Source organism: Aphis gossypii, chromosome X (genome assembly GCF_020184175.1).
Source record: "Aphis gossypii isolate Hap1 chromosome X, ASM2018417v2, whole genome shotgun sequence".
NCBI classification, from domain to species: Eukaryota; Metazoa; Arthropoda; class Insecta; order Hemiptera; family Aphididae; genus Aphis; species Aphis gossypii.
This window is the reverse complement of record NC_065533.1, coordinates 50225104-50239928: the sequence shown is the minus strand read 5'-3', so window position 1 is coordinate 50239928 and position 14825 is coordinate 50225104. Positions and strand designations below refer to the sequence as shown.

The following is a 14825-nucleotide window of genomic DNA, read 5'->3' as shown; positions in this document are numbered from 1 at the left end:
AAGTATTCATTGTCTAACTAAATAGTAAAAGTACATGTGAAAATCTAGCTATTAACTATTGTAATATATAGATAGTTTATTTACAGTTTGAAATTCACCTAATTATAATGAATAATAAATTATAAAAAAAATACTAATTATATTATTATCATATAGACATATAGTAATCAAAATATACCTATACAAATGTATAAATTAATAATAAAATTAATTTTTGTGATAAATTATAATTTAAAAAAATATTACTTTCATTTAAATAAGTATTTATGGGTAACTTGATAAGGTTTTAAAATATTGAGATTTCAGTATATAATATATATATATAATATATTTAATATTTCCAACTAGTACATATGTCTATGCTTAAACTTAAAAACTAAAAATTAAGAATTTCTCATCTTCAAGTTTAGACAACAAACTTAAATGTTGAGCACTTGAATCCATTCATAATTGATTAATATTAAAAAAATTAGGTAAAATATAAATTAAATTAAAATTCTATTATTTATTTCAATTTTACTTATGTCATAGTATATTATACAAAATATATTTTATACACTGGTTATTTTATTAGTAGCTTGAAATACACAACCTCGTTGTAATAATTGATTCATAATGGTAATAATGTTAACGCAATCATCTATAAACCATAAATACAAATAATGATAATTATATTCTCTATTAATATTTATTTTAAATGAATATTACCAATTCCACAATGAATGTTACCAATTTGTTTTGAATTTGTTGTCTTCAGCATATTTTTTATACCTAATGGATATTGTCCCATTGTCAGAGCAAACAACTATTAAAATAATCAAGATAACACACATTTATTTATTTTTAACTGTTTATTGGTTAAGAATGTTAAAATATTTTATTTTATTTTTTTTTGAAATACCTTTTTAATATTTATCCAAGTACACATGAACTCTGGAATTGTTATTGTTGAAGGAAACAATTTACACTGTTCAACAAACATGTTACCAATGTCCCAGTTACCTGATGTTACAATGATAGATTTTTCTTTTTCCATATTTATATGATCATTATGCCAATTGCAAAAATTAGAGAATACTTCATCAAATGGTGGGCTATTATTGACCATATCCTAATATTCATAAATGCATATAATGTATAATATTCATTTTTTTAATAATTAAAAGCTCTATTAATAAATATAGTTAGATCATTGATTATAACATAGGTTCCCAACTTAAAGGTCGCGGACCACTGGTGGTCTGCTAGCCATACTTACAAAATTTAAAAATATTTTAAATATTTCATTTTCCTTTGAGGCATAACAGGAATACTAACAATTGTATAAAGTATGTAGTTTATTTATAAATTTATATTATACAGTGAAATTTATGTTATTATTTTAACCAATAATCCGATCTTGTTAATACATTAATTTTAGATAATTTGTGTTAAATTTTTAATTATTTTAAATTGTAATTAAAAATTATTAATAATAAACATTATTAAAAGGCTCTTATAAGGAATTTCATTGTTTTTTTTTTATTTATTCATAGTCTAAATTCTAAAATGTGTGAAAAAAATTGATTCTAATTTATAAGAAAAATGAGGTATACAATTCAGGTGGTCTGTGACGTATTGAAAGTTCTCTAAGTGGTCCATAGTACCAAAAAGGTTGGGAACTACTGGATTATAGAATAGACTATAATCTTGGTTGGATATTCATTTTTGAATTTTTCAATATATCAATATTATAAAAATAAAGTTTATTTTTCAAACACTATTATATTATAATATTTTAATCTTAATGTTTTGTACATTTTTATGGGGCCAGATTTATTCTATCTAGTCTCATAGTAAACAATATTTGGTAGCACATAAAAAGAATAGTAAGTTAAAGCTTAAAATGTTACACTATTTCTAAATGTATAATAATCAATAATCAAAAAAATCTAAACATAATATCCTTATATATTTACAAGAAGCTTAATATTCCTAATAGTATCCTATTTCCAAAAGTAAATTTAGATAAAAAAAAAAAAAATTAACTAATGAAAATATATTTATTCAAGATGGTAAGTTGGCTGTTTAGAATAGAAGGTAAGTGAACAATTTTATATTTTTTATCCGTAATATAAAAATATGTTAATTTGTTAATACTATAAATTTAAGTTAGCATCAATATTTGAACACATAATTTATTTTAAATTATGTAATATTTTAAATTTTGTCAATATTACATAATTTGGCAACTTTTTAGTTAACATCAATAGTAATTCTAACAAATTATAAAATAAAGCTTAAAAATTGTAAAAATAAATTTTGAAATATCATACTTGTGTAATACCAGTCAACTCTGTACAATATTCTGTTAACTGTGTATGAATTATAGGTTTAACGTATGAATGAAAACATGATACTACTTCAAAACCTCCTTTGACTGTATTAAGTTCTACCAGTATACATGGGAATTCAATTATTTCCTAAAACAAATATATTAAGAACATTAAAAAAAAAAAAAAAAATAGACGAACAGTGAGTAAATAAAAATTTCAATATGATACATTACAATAACTTGTTGTTAAAAATATTCATTATTTTGTTTAATTTTTATTGGTATTTATTGATAAAAATGTACTGTCTTAATAATTGTAAATTGCTATTTTATGAATTGGAACATGATGAATTAGTAATAAATTAATTGTAATACATACCTATATTAATATGATATGAGTGGTTTTATAAAATATTTTGATACAGTAAAAGTTTTTAAAAATGTAATGGAACAATTGCATTTACAAGAAATAATACCATTAAAGTTCTTTTTAAGTAAATTTAAAAACTGAAATAAACTAATGAGAATATGTAAGTACCTATTCTAATAAAAATGTTACATTTTTCCGAGGAACTAAATCTGTCTAAAATCATTATTTTTAAATTTAAAAACACTTTATGAGGGGTATTAACTGATTCAAAAGTTCAATGTTAGCCAGTAAAATGTATCAGGGCTTTAAGTACAATCTTTGATAAATATGTCAAGTGCTAAGCAGATCAGTACCTACTATAAAATATACAACATGATTATTTTTACAATATCATAACCAAACATCACTTTTCTACTTATACATCCCGCTTATTTTCAGTGATGAAACTGTTAAATTTGTATGTATTGTTTTTTAATTCACACACTATCTTAATACAATATTATTTCAACTATAAGATATTTTAAATTAAATATTAAACACTGAGGAAAATCAACTTTTAATTAAAAGTGATAATTTCTATTTTTTTCTTTAGAAGAATTAAAAATTAGGCCATTATCACTTAAACACTTAAGTTTAAACAAAAAATCAACCTGAGGTTTTAGTAAATGAGCCCCATTGTCACAAGTGGCTTCAAAATCTAAGACAAAATATTTGGTATACGGCTGGGACTTGTTAAGACTTGTTAGTGATTTTGCATTCGGCTTGTCTGTTGACCGGATAAACATTGTTTTATTGAATACCAATTTGTACTTAGGAAATATTTGTGATCGGAATAATCCTTTAAACTTCATCATAATTTGAAGATATTTAAACAATATAAAAAAAACTGTTAGCTCCCAGTAATGTGCCACTTATCACTTTCTAACTTTCTGATAAGGCGGTAGTATCACTGAATATTCTGTGCCCTGTGGTAATATCTCACAAAATAAATTAATTTTATTGTATAGTACCCAAAGTTCTATAAAAACATATTAAACTAGAAACATTTGTTTTTCAAATAAAATTTCTCTAATTCAAGTCTCAAGATAATTCAAATAATGATTATTGTTTTGTGTGTGTATACTATTAAACTAATTTATAATTTATTATCTTTAGTATATCAGTTATTTTAAAACAATATTTATGTATTATATTATTTGATGAATTAAAGTATAAGGTACGGGTATCATTAGTGAATAGTAATAAGTATTAACAGTCCTGGCCTTAGGAATGTGGAAGTCCTTAAGTCCTTATACCCTTAGTAGGTACCTAATGTCTATTATATTTCAATTTTACACAATAATAGTATATTTTAATTTACTGTAAAAAAATTAAAGTATGGTTGACAACATTTAACTCTACCTATAATAAAATAATTAACACAAATAATACAAAAAAATAAATAATTAATGATTACAGCTAAGTAAAGGAGTAGGTAGTTAGTAAAAAATTTCAGTATAATAAATTAAAATACAATATTATATAGTATCTACTCAGTAACAAATTGGTATATTACCTATATTATCGAAACTAAGACAAAAATGATACCTACCGTGAAAACATCAAGTCAAATGTGTTTTATTATGTATAATAAATAAATATAATTGTTAGGTGGTCAATTACCTATAAGGCTATAAAATTAAAATATCAAAATCCAAGCGTTTAGCCTATAACAATTTAATAATGTACTTAATAGTTCTAATATAATTTGTTTTTTATCAGTAATAAAATCTTACAATTGAAATAGATATTAATGATGCAATCAATTACCATTGTCCTTGTGTACCATTGAAATTATAATTTTATAATTTTTACTCAAGTTACTGTAGTAGTATAAATATTAAATATAACATAATACAAACGAGTACTAATTACACATATTATAAACAATTTTAACATATTCGTATGCTGTAGTTGAATGAAGTTAGACAATTACGGTGACCATAATATTTTCAAATAATTTTCATTGTGAAATTAGGAATTACGTTTAATTTTATAATTTTCTTTATTAATATTACCGGGCACGGATGTGTTTATCAAAAATTATAATAAATTATAAACTTATCGTCGTATTTACCAAAATTTGGAATTATTTATCATAATATACTGAAGTAATGTATTTTCGAGTCTGGACACATTTTTTGTTAAAATATATCGTAAGCAAAATATTATTCGTAGTTCGTACATATAAAAAAGGGTTCATATTTTTTTCATAAAAACAGAAATAAAATTGCTGAAATAACGTAAGCATTATTTACGTGCATCGAGTAAGATCGACGATTCGGAATAAAATTAGAGCAATAGTCGATGCTTTGATTTGAGTGATTTGAGGTGACTGAGTACAAAAATACAAAATACCGAGTGAGTATCGACTACCGTTGTATAAGCAAATATTATGCAAACATGAAACAACTGGACAGCCGGTCAGCGTACAAACTACAAAACATGTACAATTTTCATTTAATATTGATAAAATGATAACTCATAGTGATAGGGAAAAAGCGTTTGTATTGTCTGTAGATAACACGATTATTATAAATATTATACGCGTTTTGGTAGATACGCATCACACACACCAAAAGGACAATAAGGAATTCTCATATAATATTACCACACACACACACACACTGAATACCGAACGAACAAGCAGTCACGCACTTACGTGTAACACACACTACTTGCCGCATACGAGTGTACTTCACAGAAGCATATGAAGTACGATATATACTTTGATTTTTAAATGTTTGTTTGTATCAGAAGCCCGACCGTAAGATCAGGCAGTTAAAAAATTAATTTTCTAGACTCCTTTGAGTGCTCCCCTCCACGGAAATCTTTAGTAAAAGGCGAAAGATTTTTTCGTTTTGAAAGGGAACCGGAGTTGTCGTCTGCTCATTTTTCGGGTACCTATATACCGTTGGCTCAGTAACGACGCCGTGCAGTTGCTGCTTTTCGCATCACGTCGTTTTCCGAGTAGTGAACGCGAGTCCATAGGGTCGGTGCGCGTCCGGACCGCGACCGGCGCAAAGTTTAGGCGTCGTTACGACGGCCGAACTCGAAAATCCGTGGTCGCGGTACTTTCGAAACGCTCGACGATCGCGTCGAAAGCGCGTCGACAAACGACCGTGCCAGCGAACGCCATCTATCGGCGGTTCATCGAAACGTCCGAGCACGGCGACCGCTACAACAATGTACCGAACGAAAACGTATCGCGACGTTTCGAACACATATCGGATCTCCTCCGTCAACGGTTTCCCGATCCATGCCATGTACAACATCACGATGATTGACGAATTAATTTAATCTGAGTAATTTTTCATTTCGTCGTGCGTCAGTATATTATAACGCAATACGATACACGAGTGGACGACGATAACAAATATTGTTTGTAATGTAAATGCCAATCGAATCGGCTTTTTTTTATGATTTCAATATCGATTATAGCTCTCGAGTCTTGATTGCATAGTCGGTGTTAGTGATAATGTTTGTAATAGTTTGGAAAAAGACGTGTTTATTGTTATTGTTTCGTTACCAGAAAGAACAGCTTCGTCTCGACTAAATTTCGAGTCATCGTTCTCATACGGTTAATATTATATAGCATTATTTCTCTCTTTAGTCGATTAACCAGTCTGGCTATAGAATCTTCTTGTTTCGACGATACACCGCAACTACATGGTGACTGGCGCGTTCCATCACGAACAATTAATAGACATTATTCTGTGTATAGTCATTGAATGCACCTCATAGTATGTTTTTGGTTCGACGATACACCGCACTACGTGGTGACTGGCGCGTTCCATCACGAACAATTAATAGACATTATTCTGTGTATAGTCAATGTACCGCAATGGAAACAAAGCTTCAGCAGGACGTTGTTTATATCGAAATATTGAATTTTAGAATCTGCTTTTACTCCAAAATGTCCTTTTGGTTTGACGGTTAAGTGTTACGTACATATTTATTTCCAACGCAGAAGTCTGTGTGGACATAAAAATAATATTCCAGGACCATATTCACAGTGGCGTTATCTGGACAGCCCAGAGTATACATTTGCATATTTAAAATCCAATATTGCAGTAATTTGGATCACTTTATAAATTGATTGGCCTGAATAAAATGTATAGTGGTTTGTACTTAAGCATACTACACGCCGCAAAAATTGAAATGACGCCACTGCGTGTTCAACTGGAAAAAATAAAATACGTGCACTTTGTCTGAATTACAAGTCTTTAATATTATGTAGGGTTGAGGATATCTAGCGGTGAATACCAAAAACAGCACGTAGTCAGTAAATCATAATATTATTCTTTCTCTGTGAAATCGATGTTTTCATAAAATTGCTTGAATTCGTTTATGTTTATGTATACTTTTTAAAAATCGACATGTAATTATTTTTTAAATAAATCCTAAAACAAATCACGGTATACTATTACTAGTATTACTGTTTTACTTATATTATAAACTTCTTTTTTCTTTTTTGAATAATTTGTTTTTATTTATATTAATTACAACATGTATTTATAAATATTGAAATATTATTATTAATTTACACATTATTTAAAATCAATGATATAATGTCATCTTAGATAAATATAACTTAAAGCCAAACAACCTTGTTTAATATAAATACCTAATACATAAAGTTTTGTTTTCAAAAAACTCTTTAAGGCACCATAATAATATTCAACTAAAAAAAAAGATTTTTATTTAACTTATTATAGGTAGTTTTAAATATTTAAAACAGCAATTATTTTGTACAACAAAGTAACTATTAAAGTAATATTATATTAATCATACGATAATTAAATTTATAGTCATTTATAAAATATAACTAACACTTAATTTAATTTTTAAGTTGTACATGTTTTTGAAATTTTAATTAATTATGCAATATAATTAATTTTACATATTTTATTTTTTTTTTAATTTTTTTATTTAATAGAATATTAAATAGGTAATATTATTGTTAATGTTGAACTGTTTGAAAATAATTATTTTATTTTTTATTAGAAATAAATAATCTGTACAGCTAAATGCCAATGCACAATAAGTTTATGTGGTAAAATAAATAACAGGACATGAGGTGTTAAATAAGAAACCACCCATTGACGACACCATTTAAATAAAAAAAGTTAAATTAAATTGTATTTAAGATTTATTTTTAGACTAAATATAGGTTGGATTTTTTTATCTTATTAAATAATAATTCTTTAATGCTTTAATTAATTTGAAATATTTATAAAATCATAAGTAGGTATACCTACTTTTCTAAAGATTTGTAAATTTTAGTTATATATGAAAAAAATGTTATTTTAGTTCAATATTTTAAAAATATTTATACAATCACTTTCATTAAAATTTTCAAAAATGCTGTGTATTTATTGTACATTATATGTTCCAAATATTTTTATCTATAATTTAGAAATGTGTGTGGTGTGTCAGTATGAAATTAGAATTTTTGAAGTGGACGCCTATACCCTTAATTGTTGTCTTTGAAGAAACATATAACATAAAATTGTTGTGTTATTACTTTATTAGTTTTGATATGATAACAAATTTATATCTGATATAAAATTTATTAGTAAGAATATGTTCTGTGTTCTTCAGTAAATTTTATTTAATATTTTAATTTTAAAGCAAGTGGTATTTTTATACTTTACATATTTATTACTACCGTTGTCTGTCAATTGAAGTGACTTGAAATGATTTTGTTATACTTCTAGGTATTCCAAGCATAAAAAAAATTGCAATGGGCTACAAAAAATACATAAATGTGCGCATACTGCATATATTTCATGAATAGAATAAGACCTTTCATTTAGTTTTTTGACTAAAATTGGACTTAAAAAAAAATAAAAAGTATGTGTTACAAGTCACCTCAATTTTTGGGTAACAAAATATTTTTTTTTAAGTTAACACAAGTATATGTAAATTAAATATTTAAAAAAATAGGTTGATTTAACCTTTTTTAAACTGTATACCTACATGGTTAAACTTAAAATAATAAAAATATTACCAATAAGGAACATAACAAAATTACAAAAACAAAATAAAATAACTTTTTAAATAGAAAAACATAACTTTTTAACAATAAGTACTTAATAGGTACCTACTTAATAGATACTATTGAAATTTGAAATGACCTCTTCTTTGTCTTTTTTAATTATTTGGTCCCTTGATATAGTATTTTTTTGAGTTCTACGTTCTACGACAATTGAACGAAAGAAAAAGAGCGAATACAAAATGAGCGAAAACATAATATAAAGAAGAAAAATGTATAACATAAATGTTTTCGTCTTTAAATATTTTATACCAGCTAGCTATAGTACTTAAAAAAAATATAATTGACGATTATTATAATACTACGACAGTTTAATATTTAAAAGGTATCGCGTATAATTTTTCATTGCAAGTATAATTAATGTATTAATTCAATAAAAGTATGTCAAATATGAACAAATATTTTATATTTTATATTTTTTGTTATAAATATAATAAATAATAAATGCAAATAATTTATTTTAATTATATTATAATATTATATTTTGTTCGCTCTTTATTATGTTTTTGCTCATTTTGTATTCGCTCTTTTTCTTTTTCTCAATAATTGTCTGGTTACTGTTTTTTTGGTGTTACAAGTCACCCTCAATTTTTTTTTTTTTGTAAAATAAAACAAGCTATAAAATTGAAAAAATATTTATCCAACTACAAAATTCTGCTTTTGAACTGTTTAAAGCATAAAAAAAATTTAAAACCTTTACACTTGACTTCAATCATCAAGATCTGAAGCACTTTTGACAGCAATAATAAAATCGCTGTAATCATACGAAATGTTTGGTTATATTTTTCAGAAGTAATAAAAAGACCAATCACTTGATAAATAATAACATTTATTATCACAAAAATTGTAAATTTAATTTTAATGAAAGTAAAATTAATAAATCATTTTTTCTCAGAGATAACCTGATATGTTTAAACAAAAACCGAATCGTTTCATTTCACTTGGCAATTCCAAGTTACTTCGATTGACGGTTCTGGTATTTGTAACTAGCGACAAAATTAAAATATGAAAAAACAGTCATAAATGCTAAAAAAATTGAATTTAAAAAATAAATTTATAAAATTATTTTTATTAAGATATACTGATATTTCATCAATCATTGATAAAAAAATGTTATCGCTGTATTTTAAAAAAAAAAAACAAGTTTTCTAACTAAAATTTTACATTATTAGAAAATATATTAAATATTAATTTTCCCAATTTTTACAAATTGTACAAAATGAGATGACTATTTATAAGATGGTGTTAACGATATGCAATCGAAATTTGCATCATCGTCGTATGTAAAAACGTACTACAAAACATTATTGCGTTCACCAGAATCTATTTGGCGGTGATTATAATTATTGTAATATTATTACATATTATTTATCATATTATATTAAATATATTATTTATTATATTGAAGGTGGATATATTATCCATGTTCTTCTGTTAATATTTGATATTTAAATTTTAAAACGAGTTTTGAGAGTTTTATATTATTTTATGTATTTATAATAACTAGTTTCAAAACTAAAATATTTAAAAAAATACACACGAAAACATAGGATTTTAATAGTATAAAATAATAAAATTATTATTGATATTATTTTATAAACGATTACAAACACAATTTCAAATACAATTTAAATCGATAATTTACAATATTGCTAGTTATTAAATCGTTTTTGATTCATGAAATAATATCGACATAATTTCAAAATTACCAAGTGGAAAATGTCATTTTTCTATTGTTAAGATTATTTTAAAAAAACAACAAGAGGGCGCTAACGATATACGATCGCAATCGACTCGTCGTCGACAAAAAACGATGTACCGCCGTATACGCGTATTCGCAATATTTGGTGTGTACGCCGTTTTTCGTTGACGATAGATAGCGCGATTGAGCTGTACTGTTTGTGCGATCGAATTTTCGACAATTAATCTATGAAATTATGTATTTAAATACATTTATTGATGACGTATAATATGTAGACAAATAAATTATTGTCATACACGACTTTTTTTGAAAATCCGATTTTTTGAAAATCGATATTTTTCCTTTACCGAATTTTTCCATTTTTGAAACTGCTATTGTTTAAGAATTGTATTCGTCTATAAGAGAGCTGAAAGATGTTTGTAGTGTATCGCTTCTCGGCCTATCGGCTAAGATCAAAGTGTAGTATCTGTTCTTATCAGCTTAACATCTGATACACCTTTCATCGAAAGGTTCAAATGTTAAACTAATTTTTGAAAACTTGGTGGAGATTTTGGGGCTTGCTCCTGCTCCACCGCGGGTTGACCCGGTATTGCAGTACCACCGGGAACGGCCCACATAATAAAATGATCTAGTTTATAAGAATCCAAAAAGATTTTGATTTTTCAAAACTCAAAATTTTGAATTTTGGAAATTTTCAAAATTTTGGATTTTGGATTTTGGAATTTTCAAAATTTTGATTTTTGAAAATTGTATAGGTTCCAAATTTCAACGTTCCCGAATTTTGGATTTTCACAACGTTAGCGATTTACTCGTGAACTTCATTTGTGTGAAAAGTGAAGGAACTTTTTACAATCATCCATTTATTATAAATTAATAACATACAATATACGTAGGTGGACGATTTTTTTTTCAAAATATATTAATTTCAATCGTTATACCTTACGCCGTTTGTGTTGAACTAGTGCACTAACACTAAAACTACTAATGACCATTTTAATAAAGTGCATTATTGTTTTTTCAGAAAAGTTGAATTTTGATTTAAAAACGTACGAAAAATTATTACGTTATAAAAATATTATTACGAGTGTCGAGATTTTTACGTGGTTTCTGTCTACCTATGTATAACAATGCAAAGAGCGTTGCTACCTATCGACAAGCGACACACACACACACACACGTTTCATGACTCCACCACTACGATTACGCGTAAACGTGTAGTGTGTACTGCTGTGTCTCACGGTTTTTAATTTTTATCGTATTGTGATAATTTATACTTTAATAGACGACATCGCTATATTACGTGTTAGATATATGCACAGATATTATACGTAGAATGTTTTTACGGGCCATCTAGAACTTGAGTACTATACGTAGTGGTATTTATTTAAAGTAAAAATGTACGCGAAAGACAATCGCATTGTTTGAAAATAATCAATTTTAGATTTTTTTTTTTTCAATAGTTTTGTGTACGATTTTCGCACAGAGTACATATTAATAGTTATGGAATATTATAACGACAATAGTGTCGACGGCGACGTGACTGCAAGTAGTGTGCGAAATGGGGGGGGAGGGTGGCAATGAACACATTGCGTGTGCTGCGTATAACTCGTACACAGTCGTGCACAAAATATTAATTAATACGACCGTTATAAAAGCGTCGTTTGACTATTCTTCAACGTCAAAGTGTTTGATTTTGATGTAAAGACGAACGATAAGTTGCGACGTGCTTATATATAACTCAATTACGATAGCGTTCCGTATTCACAAATCGACGAGCATTGCTGAATGCCGCGAGCATTGTGTTTTGTGTATGACCCTCACTACCCGCTACGTCCTATACGTGTACTGCACTACTGACGTGTTACACGGTTTAGTAGACCGCTCATCGTTGTGTCGACGGTGCGGAAGCATTATTTAGACGTAAAATTAGTGTGAACAAGGGGCTACACATTGTAAGGTTATGCGTGTACAAAAACTACTTCATTAAACAATTTTCACCATTTCGTTAAATAATTTTTAAAACATTCAACAAGTTTATAAAACGTATTAAATTGTTTAATTCTGCATTTTTGTAATAATAATAATAATAAAAAAAAATTACTTATATGTATAAATGTTTTAAAGTTTATTACAGGTATTATTATTGAAATCTCACATTTTCTTGAATCAATGTTTGTTTTGTTTAATCTGCGTAGAATTATTAGGCGATTATAGACGATATAGTATAATGATTTATGGCAGTAATAAATTAGGTATACCTATATTGTAAATTTTATTTAACATCAATACAGGACTTATTTTTTGAGTATGGGAAATCGAACTTTTTTTTTTTAAACACGTGCATACTGTGTAAATCTTAAATGTGTGACTAGTGTGAGTAATAAGTAATAACTAATAAGTCATCAACACTAGGTATATCATACCTATTACCTACGTCCTACGGTGTGAGTCTGTGAGACTTGGCGCAGTGTGGAAGTGTAACATGAACATGTCAACAAACGCCTCGTGCACTACTTAATTGCTTAAAAATTAATTTTCAAGCACCAAGGTGGCAAGGTACACTTCAAATTCAAAACTATAATAAAACGTAATTAAAAACAATTTTTTTTTTAACTTGTAATATTTTAAATTATTCTGTATTATTTCTTTCATAATAGTGTATAAGATTCTGAAATGATGCGAACGTATTGATTTTACAATGATCAGTGTTTTTTTTTATTTTGTTTGTGTCCGTGTACACTGTACACCAGTGATTCTTAACCGGTGTTGCGCGGAACACAGTCACACTGATGTTCCGCGAACTTCATATAAATGTTCCGACAAAATTTAAAAATCAGTGAAAAAAAATTTATTTAGTATTTCTTATTTCATTCTCTTGACATTTTGACCTTTAAAACAAAACACAAAGATATAAGACGTGTATACAACAACAATAACTGTACAAATTAATAACTATAGTCACCAGTGCATATATACTGTATATAGACTATAGAATCATTAGGAACAAGTTTTGTTTTATTTCACTAACATGTTTGAAATTATGCAAACTGTTTTGTTGTTAGTGTTCCGCGAAAACCTTATAAGCCTTATATGGCTGTGTTCCGTCATTCGAAAAACTTTAAGAACCACTGGTGTACAGACAATTAGGGTCGGACTGTCGTCATAAGTCCCTGCAGTCTGCAATCTGATCAAGAGGCACTTAAGTTATACTAAAAATTGTTAGCTCCGTTTTTTACTTGTTAATTTTTGTATTAAGAGGACACCATATCCACAATCCACATGTGTTGTCTCGCTGTCTTGCTAATATACATCATAACAAATTTGCATTTAGCAAAACATATTTTGTGATGTTAACTTTAATATTAGAGTAAATTTACCTATTATCAAATTTAAAGGTAAGAATATTGTTTAGAAAATGACAAATGCTCAATAAATCTAATATAAACTAAAGCTTATGCCATTTTCATGTTTTAGTAATAGAACTAAACTGTAAAGCGAATTATAGGATGACTATAAGAATTAAGATGGCGTTGGTCAATAATAAATTATAACAAAATGAAACTGTACTGGTTCTAATGTATATAATATTATTGTGAATGAAAAAAATACTATACTTAACATTAAAGCCTATAGGTTATAATGCATTTACAGAAATGAAAAAGCAATAGAATATAAAATAAATCAACACTGTCACTTGGCACAGTATAGGTACATAGCGCACACGGCGACGGCACACTATTGCTCTCATATACTGAGACATTTATGAAAATACATACAATTTTTTGTATTTATATCTAAGGTTGAAAAAGTCAACACTAAGTTTTCCATGAGTTTTCCTTCACATTACTGTAGAGAAAACTCGAAGCCTCAGTATAAGAAAAATATTATGAGCGTTTGAATTTAAAAATTTTACGAAATTGCGTAACAATAACGATTTATCATCGCACGATTTTCAATATTTATTATTATTCAAAAAGTATAAATAGTATTAGATACTTGACTATTTTCACCAGTTATTTAGATTGGTATTTTCTTTAGATGATATAATTTTCAAAATATTTCACTTATTTTAAGTTTATTTTTAAGCATATGAAATATTCGTTTTAGTTTAATTTTTTTTTTTTATAAATATCGATAAAATTTTTTTAGATGAGTTAAAATACTTGAAAATTCAATAAAAAGTTTATCATGAGTTAGTCTTAAAGTGATTAAAAATTTATAAAAATACATAGGTACAATTTTTTTTTATTAGTGTTTGAAGTTCAAATATTAACAACAATTTGTCAAAATCATGAATGGTATTTGAAAATTATTTTGTAGTTAAAATTTATTTATACATATT

At 26.6% G+C, this 14825-nt stretch overlaps 1 protein-coding gene and 2 non-coding genes across 3 annotated transcripts; 1 reads left to right on the top strand and 2 right to left on the bottom strand.

Annotated features, from left to right (window-relative positions):
• Window positions 1–308: 308 nt before the first annotated feature.
• LOC114128940 (ERI1 exoribonuclease 3-like) lies at window positions 309–3697 on the bottom strand. Its single transcript, XM_027993554.2, has 5 exons — window positions 3335–3697; window positions 2316–2462; window positions 902–1111; window positions 709–805; window positions 309–640 (listed from the first exon to the last, which is right to left on the bottom strand). The coding sequence occupies exons 1-5, from the start codon at window positions 3536–3538 to the stop codon at window positions 552–554; spliced, it is 747 nt and encodes a 248-aa protein (XP_027849355.1). The 5' UTR covers window positions 3539–3697; the 3' UTR covers window positions 309–551.
• Window positions 3698–5481: 1784 nt separating this feature from the next.
• Window positions 5482–5604, bottom strand: LOC114128941 (U5 spliceosomal RNA). Its single transcript, XR_003592796.1, has one exon. It is a non-coding gene; the product is annotated as a U5 spliceosomal RNA (small nuclear RNA).
• A 5305-nt stretch (window positions 5605–10909) lies between these two features.
• Window positions 10910–11103, top strand: LOC126552954 (U2 spliceosomal RNA). The gene has a single exon (XR_007606415.1). It is a non-coding gene; the product is annotated as a U2 spliceosomal RNA (small nuclear RNA).
• The last annotated feature ends 3722 nt before the right edge of the window (window positions 11104–14825 follow it).

What these genes read in the sequence shown, in the direction of transcription:
- LOC114128940 (XM_027993554.2), bottom strand. Translation starts at nt 3,538, where the DNA reads ATGATGAAGTTTAAAGGATTATTCCGATCACAAATATTTCCTAAGTAC. An exon ending in CTCATTTACTAAAACCTCAG is followed by an intron (nt 2,463 to 3,334) that starts GTTGATTTTTTG and finishes TATTTGTTTTAG; the next exon opens with GAAATAATTGAATTCCCATG. An exon ending in AGTTGACTGGTATTACACAA is followed by an intron (nt 1,112 to 2,315) that starts GTATGATATTTC and finishes TATGAATATTAG; the next exon opens with GATATGGTCAATAATAGCCC.